Source organism: Psammomys obesus, unplaced genomic scaffold (genome assembly GCF_907164565.1).
Source record: "Psammomys obesus unplaced genomic scaffold, mPsaObe1.curated_primary_1811, whole genome shotgun sequence".
NCBI classification, from domain to species: Eukaryota; Metazoa; Chordata; class Mammalia; order Rodentia; family Muridae; genus Psammomys; species Psammomys obesus.
In genome coordinates this window covers 7,835,715-7,853,863 of record NW_026585895.1, presented here as the reverse complement: position 1 = coordinate 7,853,863, position 18,149 = coordinate 7,835,715, and the positions used below count along the sequence as shown (strand labels likewise).

Here is an 18,149-nt window from a genome sequence, read left to right as displayed (position 1 = left end):
TTATATTATATTATATTATATTATATTATATTATATTATATTATATTGGCATACACACACGTGTGCCAAAAGAAGTATGTGTAAACCACCCAGGATATAGCCAATTGGGCTAGTCATGCTTACTGGGAGTTTGTATAGAAGAGTTTGCTGTGGATTGTGATGCTATCTGTGTGTGTGTGTGTGTGTGTGTGTGTGTGTGTGTATGTATGTATACAGAGTGTAGGGATTATATTTCACATACGTTTTATCTTAACGGAACCTACAATTAGATATTTCCCAAAGCAATCTCCAAACATCTAATCCTGGAATTCCTTAAAACCAATACATATTAAGTAGTAACAGATAGATGCATCTTACGTTTTCAACAATCCTCCCCCTCCAAATCCAATGGTGTATATTTTTAAGTCAGGACTTGGAAGATGGAAGCAAAAACAAAAAATGGTCAGGAATTCAAGGCTGCCTTTGCCTATATAGCAAGTTTGTAGTTAGCCTGGGCCATATAAGATCCTGTCTCAAAAGACCAAATAAATGGGTGAATAAGTAAATAACTAAGTCCAAGAAGGACACTCCAACAGTCAGTCTGTCCTGAAAGTTGTGCCAAGGCGTGGCATAGAGGTAGGGGTTAAGCAGTCAAGGGTCTGAGAGCTGACTCATGGCTTTATCTCTGGCACTCAGAGGGCTTCCTGGGAAGATTGATGAAGCCCACAGGGGAAAAAATCATCAGGAGGGTAGTGTGGTAGGAGCTGGCTTGTTTGTGGGTGGGAACAATGACAGCCCAGTGATTTGGGGACCAAGGGCAATAGAGCGTCTGGGCCAGAGGGTGATGATTTTGTTCTGAAATGCCTTACTCTAAAACACTCCCTAGGAAAATGGCGACTGTATGGTAAACACATCAATAAATTAATTAGAAATATAAATTAAATTCATGTAAGATGAAAATATATCCCCTGCACAGTATGGCTTGAATGTTTGGATATCATCAAATGTTTGGATATCGCCAAAACACATATGGGAACAGTAAGAAAATGTGTTATTACAAGGTTTTGTTTTGTTTTTGTTTTTCTAAGACCAAAAGGTTACTTTTGTAAAGAAAAAGGGGAGCTTATAAGGGAAACTGGAACTGGGGAGTTTGGAGAGATTTTTCCATTCACCCAAATCCATTCATTCACATGCCCACCTGGAGCTGAGGCTTCATCGCATCCCACCTTCTCCGCAGATCTGACATGCTCTGGAGGCTGCCGCCCAGGTCAAGCGCAGAGACGGGCGTAAGAACCTCGTGGACAAGTTTGACGCCGTGAGTGGTCTGGGACAGATGTTGGCAGTTACGAATGTGTGTCTGGCAATTCAGCACACGCGGTCACCTCAGTGGTGACGTGTGTGTGCACTTTTCAACCCCTGCCGACACCGACCCACACCGGTGAGGTCACACGAGCCCTTTGATTACCGGCGATTTTTGCGCCATTTTTAGATCACGGTAACATCTAACAGAACGCAGTTTTCACCATTTCCAAGGGTGCAATAAAGTGGCATCAAGGCACGTGTCAGTGTGCAGCTGTCGCCAGCATTACCCACAGACTGCTTTCATCAGCCCAAACAGGACCTCTGACCCTGTCCAACAGTCCCCCCCTGTCCCTTCTTGCATCCTCAGGAAGCACCCGCTCTAATCTTTGTATGAATTCGGCTATAGGGTTGCAAATAAGCAGAACCACATGATTTCTGTGCTTCGTGTTTGTCTCATTTCACTTCCCCCATGGTTTTTAGGCTCTGTTATGTTGCACGGATCAGAATTTATTCTTCAGAAGGTGACATTCAACGTTCCTTTTTGTTTGTTTGTTCCGGTGCTAGCGCCCAAGCCCAGTGCTTTATGTATGCTCCGTAAGCGCTCTGCCCCTGAGCCACGGCCCAGCCCATTTCCTTACCTTCTTAAGTTTCTCTTTGAAGGTTTCCCACCGCTGTGTCACAGGCTTGCCTTCGCTGGCTTTGAGGTACCATGACATTCGGAGATGGCTGAGTTCTTCCCTTCCAGATGCTTGCTGTTCCATAATGTTCTCCGTAATGTGCATTTCATTTTGAACATTTAATATCTCATCCTCTTTTGCCTGTTGAATTAATAATCCATGTAATAGCTTTTCTTTCCTAGGAGATACATTTTTCTTTTTTCTTCAGCTCTTTTAGGTGGCAAGTACCTCATCACACCAAAGCAGGAGACAGACAAGCCTGAGCTCATGTTCAGAGGCACAGTCAAGTGCATAGACATATATTCTCTGCTGTGTGGGCAGCAGGGGAGAGCATTTAAAGGCTTCCGCAGGACTTTAATGATTGAAGGGGGTGAGTATAATAACTAAAGGATATATTCTGTAATTGTGATTATTAAATTTAATAAATTATTAAAGAAATTAGGCAACAGTGGGAATAACCCTACACTATACTTTACATATGTTATAATTGAACTTGTTATAGCTTTTATATATTATTAAGAGATTATTAAAGCATAAAATATTGCTTACTGTAATATAAGCTGGGAATTATATTTTATCAGTGACAACTAGAGTCATAAGAGTACAGTGGCCTAAGAAAGGTCTAGAACAGACATGCTATCATAAGACCTGTTGGTGGTTAGCCAGCAGGACACAGAAGTGATTTGGTATTTGGCAGAGGTAGTATTTTGTCCGTTCCAGAAGATCAATAATTTGCCTTTAGTCTTGTTAGTGACACAGCCCTCATTTTACCTTAGCGTAGTATATGGAAACTTTTGTGGTAATGAAGTCTAAATAAGCTGTTAAATTATCCATTCATTTTACATTTGTATTCATGAACCATGGACTGTTCTCTGATCTCGCTCTTTTCTGAGTCCTTGGTAGCAAGGAGGCCAATGCTTGACAGAATTCTCAGTATTTGCCACTGTAAATTAATAAGCTGGCACATTCATCTGCCAGAATTCTGGCCAAAGTCAATTAATCTGATTCACGGGAACTTTAGATAGAAAAAAAAAAATCAATTTCAAGCTTGAAAATACCAGTCTCAGAAACACACTCAACAAAAAGAACCAGCTTCCATCTCCCAGCCAAGCCCCCACCATACTTCAACAATACACTCTTACAAGACTAATGCTCTATGGATAGGAAGAAGAAAAACATCCTTATCAGCAGTTTTTCCTATCAGAATATCAATAAATTAGTAGAGTTAATTATTCTGTAAACTTAATATTTTAGCAACAAAGAGCTTATCACTTGACCACTGAAAAGACTTCAAAGCAAGATGATGATGTGAAAATACAAGTCTATCATCAAGTAGTGGGTAGATACGGGCTATTTTCAGAATAGCCTCTATGAATAGTCTTTATGAGTTGGGACTTCCTTACAGCCTGCTAATTTAGACACAGATAGAAGAAATGAGTTTGGGTCCATTTCTTTCTACCACCCCTCCCAATCTGAAGATAACAGTATCTGATTTTTTTCTATTTGATACTTAATACTTGATAAGGACTCACCAATCTGGATAAAAGATGGGACTGCAGATCAAAAGGCAATAGGAAAACCCATAAAACAGAAACATCTCTAGATGCTTCTGGAGGTAACAGGGACACCCTGGATTAATATAGTCCAAGGAAATATGGGAAAGATACAGTGGATGTGGAAAAACAAAACAAAACCAACAAGCACATTAAAAATTTAAACCACCTGGCATTTCCAGAATTGAAAAAAATGTCTAAAATTCAGCAATAAAAAGGCTACACACAAAAACAATTTGCAAATAATTTAATTCCCTTGTAATAAAAATGCCTAAACTAGAGATGAAAGGAAATACACTAAAGCCAAAAAAATATGTAAAAGGTAAAAGATAGACTCATTTATTCAAATGTTGCAAATAAAAATAACTTTGCCTTTGTATAATAAATCAGTTGTATAATATAGAAACGTGGATGAATTGCACAACATGATTTTTTTCTGGTGCTTAATGGTGATGTTATCTAATTTATAACTGCTTAATGAGTGTTTTGGTTCTACACAAACTCATTACTACTGTTCTTCAAATAACAAAAGTCAAAACGAAGACAAAAAGGATAACCGAAAATCAAATAGATGAAAGTGTTAGAACCTGAATCTGATAAATGATTTCTGTTTCCATGTTTGTATCCCAGTTCTCAAGAAAATGGTAACTGTCAGTCATCTTTAAACATTTACAGAAAGAAGCTTCTAGAATATTAGAGAAAGGAATGGGACCCGATTCTCAAATGGGGGACATTCAGTACACAGATTGATAAGTTTCACATGGACAGTCAGTGTGCCCAGATCTGTGCTTACAGATCATTTGAATATTTGAGAAGAATGTCCCAGACACAGGGAGTCAGAAGGAGTTGTGGCAAACCATAGGTAACAGGTCAGGGCTTTATAGGGTACAATGTATACTTTAGCATGCACACAGCGCTGATTAGATTAAAACATATTGAAAGCATTAACTGTTGCTTTGTCTTTTTTTTTTAAACTGTTAATCAATAGATTAATTCACGAACTAGAATGTCAAGCCTATGGAAGCTAGGCTTGATAAATCTACAGAATAAAACCCAAGAGAAATAGTTAATAAAGTAGATAGATCCAAATTAGTTTAACAAGATGAATCATCATAGTCTAAGGTCAAATGAAGTAAGGCAATAACTATAGGCCCACATCTTCTGAAAAAGCTAAATAGCTGATATCAAGAGTCCCGACTAGACTGAATCTAGGATTTAAAAAGGTCATGTGAGTGTTAATAAGAGAACAGCAAAGAGAGCTCGTTGCTTAAAGAGTTAGCACCCTCATGTCTCAACTGTAAGAAAAACATGTCTGGTTGACTGTAGCTCAGCTTCTGCTTGTATTCATGAATGGGCTTAGCAAGCAGAAATTTTGGCAAAGCAGGTCAGCCTGAATAAAGAACTTAAACTACATCATAAATTGTAAATTTGCATATGTATAGCTGAAGAAAAGATTCCTATTAAACATAGAAACTGCTCTCAATGTTGGAAAGAATTCCATATGTAAGAGAAATCACCTATGGATGGTTTTATGCCTGCACAGCTACCAAGGTACAGTATGAGATATGAAGACAAACTTATTTAACATTTTAAAAACATTCTTGTTGGGCTGGAGAGATGGCGCAGAGGTTAAGAGCACTGTCTGCTCTTCCAGAGGTCCTGAGTTCAATTCCCAGCAACTACATGGAGGCTCACAACCACCTATAATGAGATCTGGTGCCCTCTTCTGGTGTGTAGGCACACATGCAGGCAGAACACTGCATATGTAATAAATAAATAAATAAATAAATAAATAAATAAATAAATAAATAAATAATTTTTAAAAGACAGTCTTGTTTTTTAACAGGTAGCATTTTTTTTTTTTCTGACCAGAAAATGAGCTGTTTCGATGGGAAGATTCACAAGGTTTCTGAGGGAGAAGTGAACTAACAGTGTTTTAAGAATTCTATAGGCAACTTCCAATCACTGAGTGATAGACATAAAGGTCCTAGGATAATTTGTTTATTTAACTCAGGGAAACCAAGGCTTAGGAAGCAACTCTAAATGCTGTGGAGCTTTGCTCTGCAAGAACTGAGAGAAGAGGAAGTGCCAAGGGAGAGACAACAGAACATGTGCAATATGCAGAGCAAGGCAGTCCTGGGGGTGGAGAGACTGAAGCAGGGATGGATCTGGGGGGGGGGTAAGAAGAGAGAGTTGCAGGCAGTGTTAAGCAAAACAAGCATGGATAAAATCAATCTCTGGAAGCCAATTAAAATATATATGTATATTCTAAAAGATCAGTTAAGCTGAAAAGAAATTCTTCAGAACAAAGATTTGTCACGATCATTGTCTTTGGGTCCCTAGAATATTTTGTAAGGATCTTTCTGTCAACATAACTCAAAACTCTGGCTTCGACTGAGGACTCTATAATCATAATCAAATAGCATTTGAATCAGAATAGCAAAGATGGCTCTCTTGAGATACAAGGGCTCTGTAACCATAAGGCTCATAGATGTTGCCCTTCAACGCCAGCCTAGTTCGAGTGGAGCAGCGCTCTGCCGCTGCTGCTGACTAATGGGCAAGTTGAACTTTCGAATGCATGACTTTGACTTTGAGGAGTATCTACAAAGGGTGTTGGCTCAGTTAATGTTATTCTCACCATGTTTATTAAGTTAAGGAACTCAAGCCCTAAGTCTTGGGTCAAAAAACTCTTCTTTAAAAACAGCTGCCACCTCCTCTCAGTGGAGTTAGAACGGCACTTGGCTGCGGCCTCCTCTTCATCCTTCTGGGGGATTTCGGTCAGATAAAACTTCCTTAGGCTCTGAAGCTGCTCTTCTACCTAAAACAGGAGGAAGCGGATGAGAGTTAACAAATATTTTAAATAAAAAAAACAGATTTCACGTGAAGCCTGTATAGAATTAAACTGCAACTATGTTTTTCAGCATTCTTTAAGTAATTATTGAGTATTATCAAGTTTCTAAAAACCATGAAAATCTGCTTAAATAGCTGAAAGACAGGAATTCCACCGAGTATCAAAGCTTATTGCCAATCAGAAAGCTTTGTTTTACTCCAGATTATTTTTACATATGTTTTACAACTAGAATAACTTGCTTCAGAGATCAGGTGGCTGCTCTGTTTGAAACTGAGTTTTATAATTTAAAAAAAAGCACAGATAAAAATCAAGGAATACAAATCAGAAAAAAAGTAAGTCAGCAAAAACCAGTTAGTACTTAATTTATTACAATATTATGATCATTTGTTATTTTAATGTCATATTTAATTAATTCTCTGAAATGTTAAAACAGTGTGTTTTGATAATATTCACCACCCACTTCTCCATCTTTCCAAGCTCCATCCCTACCTCTCCACTCCTTCCCAACTTCTTTTCCTCTTCTTTTGTAACTATAACCTCCTGAGTTCAATTTGTGCTGCACGTATACGCTCAAGGGCATGGGACCCTCCCCTGGGATGTGGTCAGCCTGCCAGAGGCCACCCCCTTAAAGAAAACTGGCTCAGAGTTTAAGAACAATGGCTCCTCTTCCAGAGGACGCAGGGTCAATTGCCAGCACTCAGGTGGCAGGTGGCTCACAACCCTCTGTAACTCCAGTTCTAGGGGACCCGACACCCTCTTCTGATCTCCACAAATACCAGGCATACATAGATGGGGTGCACAGGCACACACGCAGGTAAATCATCCATATCCATATACAATACAGTAACTACAACATGATACAATAATAAATAACAAGAAAACTGACTGTCCCCAACGCCAGTGGCTGTCAACTATCAATAGCTCCTCAGCTAGAGCCCTTCTCAACCCTCCATGCCACAGCATTGACAGGCTGGATTTTGTGCAGATAACCACAGCTCCTGGGATGTCATGAGTGCAGTGGTCCTGGCATGTCCAGAGGACACTCCTCTGGACTCCTCAAGGACCCCTGGCTCTTACAGTCTCTCTTCACTCTGTGCCATGGTGGGGTTGGTGAAGTCCATACCCATTTGTGGCTGAGTATCCTACTGTACAATTTATTTTTAATCATGGTGAGCCATAATGAAAGGGTACAAATAATGACAAATTTTCTGGGTAAGCATCAATATTAAATACCTTCACAAGCTAATCTTATTAAGTCATACTACTTTGCCTCCCTAGAACTACGTTTGAGCATTTGTTAACCAATGTTAGCAGTACTCAATTATTTCAAATTACTCTCTTGAGCAGAGTTAATATACAATCAAATGTGTAACTATAGGTTAACAAGTAATGGGGTGATATAGAATTAGTAGAAAGCATTTTGAATAATATTTAATGACTAATAAGATAAGACTCATGAAACTCATAAGTTAGCAAAAGCCATGGAAACACAGTCTGACATTTCAAGCAATAGTCAGTGTACTTTGAAGGGTTTAGTTGAAATGAACTTAAGACAGCCTGCACTAGCTCTTGGGGCCAGAACTTCCTTCTTGATTTCCGTATTCTATTTACTATGTTGATGCCTGTTTCCTAGGCTCAAGCCATCTTTTTCTTAATTTTTTCTTCTATTTATCCCTAGTGAACCATATGAAAGGATGCCCTTTCCATGAAGGAGTCTCAGATCCCTTACTAAGAATTGTTTATGTCCTTAGAGACCAAGTTACTTTTGTGAGAAAAACGCCAATAAGCAAACTGTTAGAACAAAGATAGGTCTGTATACACACAAGCAAACAACATTATAGGAGGAAGGCAACAGCAGCTCTACATGGAGTAAGTACAGAAAATCTTCCCTGTAATGGAAGTCTGGGTTTCTTTAAAATCTCAGTTATATTATGTAAACATGTTTTTGTTTTAATCCCAACTGTGGGATTTTATTTTGCCCTTTGGTTTGTGCACAGCTGATAATTGCCTCATGCAGAGGCCTGGTCTTTGCCAACTAGAGTTAGTTGAAATCTGAGGACTCTGGGAGGTATAGATATGAAAGCCCAGAGAGAGAAGGGACGGTGGCTTGGAGAAGGCAGAGGAGGGCTGCTTTGCTGCTTTTGCTGGTTTGTAGGTTACCTGGGCTGCTGGATACCCTGACAACTGAGGTGTGTATTGCCCCCAAAAGAACCTGACGACCCTAACCCAGCCAGAAGAAGTAAAGAGAACTATGTTCTCCCCCTTTCCCTTCTATCCTTCTTTCTCTCCTACCTAGGTCTGGGGAGTTGGAAGGGAAATAGAGATTTTAAGGAACCCCCAAATAAAGTAGAGTTTAAAAAGAGCATCTACACTTCTCAGTACGTGACATTTGGTCTGGCTCTTTCTAGGGTGAGAGATAGAAAAGGAAGTCTTGGATGGAAGGAACTGGTGTGAAAGCCCAACCGTGGAAGCACTGGCTTCAGCAGGGAGAATGCATGCTGTCCGCATAAATGAAGTTCAGATTGTTCAGCTGCCTGAGAGAAGGAGTCCAGAAAGAAAATTGTACTGAGATAAGGCTGGGCAGGAAGCTTCACCTTGCCTTCCACTCTAGCCTACAGAATCATGACACATCCTCTTTAGTTTGGTATAGCCCATAGTGACCAAGTGATAAGGGCTTGGACTAGGGAAACACTTGGACAAATTGGAAGAAAGAGTTATGCAGAAATATCTGATGTTTTATGAATAGACCCATGAAAGTGTAGCCTTTGAAACAGGAAAGGCGAGGGAGAGGAAGCTGGGATTTTTACCAGCTGCCTGACAATGCAACTTCTCCAAGCCTCAGTTTCCCTCACATATGAAATGATAAGACATAGAAACATCAGTTCACAATGAAATTAGGACTTAGAAGCATGAGGCCTGACACAAAGTGAGTGATCATTGGAGGACGGATAAGCAGAGAGACTGAATGCAGGACTGAAATGTTTAATAAGGCTTTTTACAAAAAGTTGGGAACACATTCAATCTGGCATGCTTTAATGGTTACAATTCAACAAATACACTAAACATCACTATATTAAAATGTAGTAAATTTTATGTTAAATAAAGTATTCTTCAATAAATTTCAAAAACACCAAAGGAGATGGACTATGAGGAATGAGATCCAGCTCAGTTTTTCATAGTAGGCATCTCCTAAGAGATGCTTAATGCCAAGAAAAGATGACACATGGCAAGGCTCTCAAGGGAGTGAATTGAACTGCAGGGGGATGAAGTCTATGAAGCAGGTAGAGGAATTTCATCTTCTTCCCATTCCAAGGGTTCACAATGAAAGGGAGGAAAATGATAGAGGGTAGATTGATGAGAACAAGACTCTAACTATAGACTAAGCACAGAAGGAACAATAGGAAAGGCAGATTTGAGATCAAGATTTTAAAGGAGGTAGACAGGGAAGTACACAGCGAGAGACTATTACTGATCAGGGCTAGGCATGACCATATCACTTTGCTGGAGCTGTGGGGGAGGTGAGTGAACATGCTGGTAACTTGAGAAGTAGAAGGAAGTAGAGACAGCGAGCCTTGATGGTCTCGTTTCCCACAGTATATGAAGTCCAAAGACATCAGCTGAGATTTGGGGGTGGAAACTGGGATAGGGTACCTGAGAATCACCAAGGAATATAGGCCAACTAGGGAGCATAGGGGGGGTCCAGCAGAGGTAGAGACTCATAAATTAGTAAAACCCCAATCATCATAATTATCCCTTTTGTGTCTGGAGGAATGTCTGGGAGCTTTGACAAAGAAGCCGAGCAGAGTGTTGGACTGACCGAGTGTTAGGAGTTGGCGGGGTTCATTTGGAGTAGAGGGCAGGGCATCGGTTCAGAGGATGGGAATGAGTAAGCAAGAGCTGATGAGGAAAAAGAAAACAAAGGAAGAGCAGAGGTGTAAGGGGTGACAGAAGAGAGCAGTGCCAGGATTGGGACGGAATGACTGAAAGTGGGAAAACTGAAGGACATGCAGTGTTTTAGGAAGTATTGTTTATACCAGCTAAGGCTCCATTTCTACAGACAATCTTGGCCCCAAATGCCAGCATGGGAGATGGAAGGAGCTACTTAATCTGATACCAGATAGGTACCATTTTGGCCATGATGGTGCCGAGACCAAGCATTGTTTTGTAGCTGCTCTAACATCAAGGCTTCAGATTGGGTTAGGGTGGTGCTCTGTTTATGATGCTGTTAGGAAGAGAGGGTCAGGGTATCAGGAAGGTAGAGGAGAAAACAGAAGGCAAGCATGCTACCTAACCTTAGGTAGCTGAGAGGACCTTGCTCAATTAACACAGTGCCTGTAACCCTTCACAGAAGAGTTACCTGCATTCAGACACGGCTCCCTGGAACCAGAATTAAGCGAGGAGCAGCTCCACCTCAGGAAGCTTCCCTCTGAGAGGCGCAATCTTAGTGCACTTGAAGGGATAGTAGAGATTACTTGAAGCATGTCAGAGCTTCAGAAGATGCTTGGGGCAACGGTAAAGACATCCAGGTATCATTCATTCAAAAATGAGCCAATCACTTCTCTCTTCCTGTTCTGCCCATTTTAAATGCACCGTATATACCTTGCTGCTGGAGAGATGGCTCATCAGTCAAGAGCATATACTGCTCTTACAGAGGATGTGAGGCTGGTGTCCATCACGCACACCGGGAATCTCGCAATCTCCCGTAACCCCAGGTCCAAGGAATTTGACACCCTCCTCTTACCTCCGCGGGCACCGCACTCACATGCACACACACCCCACTCTCACACACATAATTAATAACAATAATAAATATTTTTAACAAAAGAACCACATCACTCCACTATTGGAATTCAAAGGGATCCATGGCCTAAGTGATGAATATTTTAATAATAATTTTGTTTATTTAAGATATTATAATGTCTATAGAGATGTATAAAACATGTTTTAATTAATTGTTTATATATTATTATGCAATAATTATAATTATTATAATATATTATATATTAATATTAGTCTAGGTAAACTACTTACTCCTTGAGGTTTTCCGTGGTTATTTGAAGAATAGAAGGCATATAAGCAAATACAGGCACTGGTAGAGACACAAACTCTCTACTTGGGTGGAATTTCTATACCCACAGAAAGATGGACAGAGGCCATCTTGCTGAAGCAGGTCAATGCTACGTGACATTACAGCCTTACCTCCTCGGATGACTTTCGAAATGCCACGTAAGCTTGCAGGACTTGTGACCTGTAGCTGATGCTTCGATCAAGCGTGTTTAATTCTTCTTCTAGCCATTTCACTTTAAGAGAAAGCAACGCCACCTCATTGAGTTCAAGTTCATTTTTCTCTGTCACAATTTTTGCAGCTGCTTCTAATGCATGTGATGTCTCCTATGAAAGCAAAGCACAAGAGGTCAGGAGCTGACAGGGGAATCGTGAACATTCACATTCCATTACCCTTCGGCACATCCATCTCTTACGCTTATTAATTGAACTTGTACTGAGAACTTCCTCAATCAGAAAGAAGTATAACTTTCAGAATTCCAAAAAGGAAGGGAAAAAAAAAAGGCACTTGAAACTGCTTCCTTGGCTCTGTCCAAAGCTGAAGGCCTTTCTGGTGCTTAAGGTAGAAGCTTAGAGCATTAATACCCAGTGGCCACTTTACAGTCCTGAGCTGGCTTGTGCTGGGACTCTTGGCTCCTCAGCCCCTGGCAGAGCTGTTGACCAATTCTAGCTAGTCTGGCTTACACTGCTTGGACTCTCAGCTCCAGCTTTTAGCACCACCCTGCCTCTCGGCTTCTTGGGAGTTTTTGCTTTTCTTAGATACCCTAGGAGTCTGCCATGGTTTTGCTGTGTAGCCCTTAGCTGACTTATTATACTTTGGGCTCAGGTATCAGGCCCTCAGCTCCTGGTCAAATGCTAGAACTCAACTATGCCACTTCGTTTCTGCTGCTGCTGCTGCTGCCACTGCCTATGTCATGAGTGCTGGAAGCCTGGGGGTCTTACCTGCTCATTATACAACTAGTCCAGCCTGCTTAGACTTTATCCTATCAGTGAGAGCCTGGCTATGTGGACTTTCCTGTTCCATCAATCACATGCTTTATTTAAGGACCAGTCGGAAGCCTCCTGTGGGTCCAGTCTCACAAGATTGCTCTCAGACCTTAGTGAGAACTGCTGTTTCTAGACTCAGAGCCCCGGAGGTAGGGCACAATGGCTCAGAGTGGGTAAACAGTCTCTGGGTGGGGCCGTTTGGAGGGTCTGGCTTAGGTGAGACCTTTCGGTAATGGTATAGGCTGGAGCAGTGCTGTCTAGAGCAGTGGTTCTCGGCCTTTCTAACACTGTGACCTTTTCACACAGTTCCTCATGTTGTGGTGACCTCCCCCCACTATAAAATTATTTGCATTGCTTCCTTATGACTGTGATTTTCTTGCTGTTACAAATCATAATGTAAAATCTGATATGCAGGATTTCTGCTATGGTGCTATGGGACCCTGTGATGGTTTGAGTGGGTTTTGCCCCACAGACTCACGTGTTTGAATGCTTGGCCCAGAGGGAGTGGCACTATTAGAAGGTGTGGCCTCGTTGGAGGAAGTGTGTCACTATGGAGGTTGGGCTTTGGGGTAAAATATTCAAGCTACACCCAAAGAGAGACACACAGATAGACTCCTCCTGGCTGCCTTCAGATCGAGATGCTCTCAGCTTCTCCAGCCCCATGTCTGCCTGCACACTGCTGCGCTTCCCGCCATGATGGTAATGGACTAAACCTCTACAACTGCAAGCCAGCCCCAATGAAAGGTCTGCCTTTATAAGAGTTGCCTTGGTCGTGATACTCTTCACAGCCATAAAACCCTAACGAAGACAAGAGTCCCAAGGGGTTGTGAGCCGAAAGTTGAGGGCCACTGAGAGCCAGTGCCCAGAAGCAGAAATCTGTGGCCTCAGGCACAGTCCTGATTGCCATGCTCCTTGCAGCTGGGCCGAGTTTCTTCAAGGCATTCATGAAATTCCCAAAGCTGCCAAGATTCCATAATGACAGTTTAGCCAGTGGCCAGATAGAGGGCGGTGTAGGCAACAGCCCCATTCAGCCTAACAGGACACAGAAAGAGTCTGACATCTGTAAAACAAAGGCTCAAACTGGCCCGACCCCAGGTAGGTGAGGTAATTTGAGGGGAAAGTAAACATAAAAAAGGTGTTTACAAGGAAGACCTGTCACAGCATTAGCAATCTTAACAGTATTTAGCAGTGCTTAACGCCTAACTAATCGCCCTGAGGGAAAGCTGGTCTCTGATCCCTCTCAATATGTTGCCGGCATGTCTGTGCTGATGGTGAATAAGGGAACTTCTCACTGCCAGTCACACGAAAGGGCAGCACATGTAACTATACGCAGTACACAACACTTGCTAACTGGCTGCATTACTGGATCGTACATTTGCTACACTTTGTTCTCATTGTTGGAGTGTTCTTCTCCACTCACGAAAAGTACAAGGGAGAGTGTCTCACAAGAGAACGTCCGCTTGTGCTGGCAGCGGCCTCATACACGGTGTCTACATTTCTTGTGGCATCAAGGAGCCATGTCTAGCAACTGCCTGTGCCTGGGAAAGTGCACACTGTGATGTTCACACAACAATAGCCAAATTAGGTAACAGCACGTTTCTCGGGATGTATCCTCATCATTAAGTGATACATGACTAAAAGCCACGGAAAGAGCCCTGTTAAATTTCCTGTGAACAAGCGAGGAATCAAGTAGAATTAGAGAGGCATTTTGTCCTCTCATTTGCAGCACAAGGGACACACACCATCCCTCGTTGTATTTAATATGCTTTCCAGGAACCCCACTGGCTGCACTGAATTGCAATTTGCCAGCCCTGCTCTATAACAGCACACCGCAGACTAAAAGAGGAACACGGGATTTCTCCCCCTGAGTTCTCCATCGTGCTTCTAAAATCTAAAAGGAAGAATGCCTTTAGACGTGGCTTAAGCATTTACAATGGAGATTTTTCTAAAACCTGTTCTAAAAAGAAGGAAAGGAAAATGAGAATGCTTGTCTTCGGTGAGGGCGCTGTTTTGAGGGGGGGGGTCTTCTGTGGAAACCAGGAGAAGCCAGGGGCGGGGCGGGGGGAGGCTTTTCTTGCTGATGCAGGTGGGTGTGAGGATGATACTCGCTTTTCAAAATCCTATGGGGCAGGCAGGCACTCACTGTAGAGTGGAAGCCACTAGCCCAGTGTTCTCACCCTGCGGGTCACGAATCTCAGCTATTTACATAATGATTCATAACAGCAAAATTACAGTTGTGGAGAAGCAATGAAATGATTTTATGGCTGGGGGTCACCACAACAGGAGGAGCTGCGTTGAAGGGTCGCAGCCCTAGGAAGGTGGAGGAGCGCTGCTCTCGCGGGAATCGCTGAACCCAAGCAGCAAGGGCAGGGTAAGACAGAGCCACAGCTAGGGGAGGGGCGCTCCATGTCTGAATATGGAGGGAAAGGCAAGGCTGTTCTGACTCGCCTCCTCTCCTCGGCGATTACAGTGATGTGTGTTGTCTCTGCGACTCCTGTGGGACCTTATTCTTGGTTCTCAGGCGAGGACCAAGCACAGGCTAAGTACCTGAAACCATGGTTACAATGAGTATAAACGTGCTAATAAATAGACACAAAAATACAATACTTTAGATGCACATAGTACTGTGTAGGGTTTTTATGCCATTATTTGTTCTGTATTGACTTGGTACAACATCTCCCAAAGGAGCTGGGGTTAAGCTCCATAATGTTGAAACCGTTTTTAAATAATTATTTACAACATCATCGTCTTGGAAGTAGTCTTCCTTTTTACCTTGGCTCGGATATCTAATTCCAGATATTTGTTCAAAATCTTCTCTGATTCAGATGGGCTCGAACCGACATCCAATGCATTGGCAAGAACTGACGTGATTTCCCGAATTGATATTTCCACCTTGAGGAATAGAGAATGCATAGCCTTAAATATTAAAGGGTTTCGTATTTTGATAATGCCCTTGTTCATATGATGCCATGCTAGTAGCCTGTGAGTACATCCTTATATGAACAGCAGCGGCTATAAGCTGTCATCCATACACGCCCTTGAAGAGCTTCTCCATATTGCCTACAAAGGATAATGTTGGCAGAGATGAACTCATCTGTACGTTGCATGAGAGCAATTTGCTGGCACACAGGTAGAGGTGTCGGAGGATCCTGAGGTCGGTTGCATTTAAGACTGAGGAGCTCTGAGAGACATCTTGTCCAGATGACGGCCAAAGCAGGGGCCTACTTGAATCATTTCGCTGCTGTGCTGAGGGGATCGGGACTTGAGCTTTGGCTCACGAGAACCAATGGCTAAGGTGGCCCTGGAAGGGCTTCACCCTGCCCTTCATCTTGCGTTCTGTCGAATGCGCACTCTCCATGGCTAAGCTGGCAATACGATTAATTGTTCAAATTCCTGCTGTGTTTTCCACTGTCGCCAAATTAGCCTCCCAGGCTGTAGGGAATGCTACAGCACAGCCGCCTCTGTTCTCAGACTGTCCCTGGACCCAGGCAACAGGACACAGCTCACAGTCCCAAACTGCTGGGTCAACAGGAGATGAGGAGGTGATTCAACAAAGATGTTCTTTAAGGCCAGGTTCTATGAAGTCTGTCAACTCCACTCCTATACGATCCACTGTATCAAATAACAAGAGCCCTGAACACTTGAGAACCAGGGTCTGCAGCAAGGCTCATGGCCACTGTGCCTTCAGTGGACGGGAGATAAAATGCTTCCATACACACAAAGCTATCACATCACTCTACAGGAAAGATCTTCCCATGAATGCTTTCATGTGGGTGACTGTGTCTCGTGCACTGCTTTTGTTTAATAAGCATGATAATGGCAGATTATTTTCCCTCCAGAAACACTAAACCCAAGTAACTATTTGTCTGTCTGAAGTCCTTCTGTTTGGTTGTGTCATGTAATGACAACTACTATACGACTGCATAGTTATGCAAACCTAAGGTCCTCCCTTTGACCGCATGCCTGATGTGGTTAACGCGGAACAGTGGAGTATATATAACTTCATATATATATATGGCATTTTAACATTAGACATTTATTACTGGCCACCTGGGACAGGGGTTATTGATGAAGAACTGTTTGTCCAATCATAGGACCAGAGGTGTAATATAGAGGAAGTCCAAGGAGGCACACTCTATCCTTCCTCGCCATTCACGAACGCCAAATAAAAAATGTACATGCTATTTTGTGAAACTACCTTCCTCAGGTAGCCTTCCACTGATGCTGCTAATTGCTGTTTCTTAAGGGCAAATTCCTTGTGCGCTGTACACTGTTCGCTGAGGTGATCCACTCGTCTCTGAATGCATCCCATCATCTCATGGATACCCGTCACCTGAGAGCTGGATGGAACAAGCCAGATGTTAGTTCACTCGACCTTGATATAGAAGCCCTGACAGGAGAGGACATTTGAAAACAGATATGCCCTTTCACGTGAGTATGACCTGGTACAAGCTATAAGCTGCTGCTTTAATAGCAGAAGGCAAGCAGTGATCATACCGGTTGAGCAGGCTGCAAAGCCAGAGTATGCTTCTCTGTTTTAACTCAGTCGATCCTGAGGGAAAAAGAATGGTGGCTTCTGCGGCAGGCCCAATCTTCTTTTCTAAAGGTTTACTTTTTAATATTTCTCTAAGATACTCCGAGACTCTTATGGTGAAAGGCACAGTATGTTTACCGAGTTTTCCTGGGGGTATCATTTAAAAGCTTCATTTATTTCAAGATGCTCTTTGAATAGGAATGTGAATCGGCCAATTAACAAAGCGTTTGCTAACCCAATAGGGTAAAATATTTATCCATTTTGTTCTCAGTGGTTATGACTGCTCAAGGCTATATTCACTAGATAAAAACCTAGTGATCACTAGCAATTAGGTATCAAATATGCTTGTCCATATTTGATGCCTCACATTATCATTTTTCCACCCTGAGTTGTTGACCTCATGAGACAAAGGTGACATAAATGGTGTAACTTTCAGGTCAGCTTTGAGTTGGACTCCAGTTGTTCCCATCTGCAGAAACTGAGCCACTGAGTGGACACCTAGCCATTCCCAAGATTTCACAGTACAAGAAATGAAAGAACACTATGGACAGGATGAACACTTTCCAAATGTTCAGCCTATGCCTAACATAAGACCTTGTCTACCATTTTAGAAATCCAAGTCTTTCATTTCCCTCTACCCATTTTCCTTCAAATACTAACAAAGGTTAGCATGATAACTCTTTAATTCTCCTTGGAATTTTTTGCTTTCTTTCTTTTTTTTTTTTTTTTAAGATCTCGGAGCTAGGTACAGATTTTTGGAATTGTGGCCTCAAATGATTAATTTGTGAGTCATTACAAATAAATTAAATTGGTAATGAAATGAGGACAAGATCAGAAATGACCTAGGGGTACAGTAATGTCACTCAAATGTCTGTAAGGATGCTTTCAAAGTAAGGCACTCTTGGAGGTGTCTTGTAGGAACATCAAAGGTCCCAGACAAGCACAGTTGTGAAATATGCTATAAAGCCACTATGAGGGAATATTGTTTCTGGTATATAATGCTCCAGGCATACTTAGAACAATTAGTTTTATATCTTAGTACTCATCGTCAGGGAAGAAAATAATAAAAATACCAGGGGAATTTTAGAAATAAATCTCACTGATAGAAACCCACACACTTTGTAAAAGCTCCATCCCTGCAATATGAGTTATTTTGACTAAGCTCTAGGTTAAGGTGTGATGTACCAAAAGGGTCTTTAAAC

The 18,149-nt window shown here is 41.9% G+C and overlaps 1 protein-coding gene across 4 annotated transcripts in view; it reads right to left on the bottom strand.

The window, feature by feature from the left end:
• Ccdc141 (coiled-coil domain containing 141) overlaps positions 1–18,149 on the bottom strand; it is a 169,216-nt gene that overhangs the window by 36,024 nt on the left and 115,043 nt on the right. For 2 of the 4 annotated variants that reach the window (XM_055600779.1, XM_055600781.1), the window contains exons 9-14: positions 16,612–16,753; positions 15,186–15,305; positions 11,562–11,753; positions 6,150–6,329; positions 1,920–2,099; positions 1,178–1,336 (exon numbers count right to left, since the gene is read on the bottom strand). In XM_055600779.1, the coding sequence (XP_055456754.1) occupies positions 1,178–1,336; positions 1,920–2,099; positions 6,150–6,329; positions 11,562–11,753; positions 15,186–15,305; positions 16,612–16,753 (973 nt within the window). The remainder of the gene's footprint in view (positions 1–1,177; positions 1,337–1,919; positions 2,100–6,149; positions 6,330–11,561; positions 11,754–15,185; positions 15,306–16,611; positions 16,754–18,149) is intronic. The other 2 variants (XM_055600780.1, XM_055600782.1) reach the window with 1 other exon arrangement.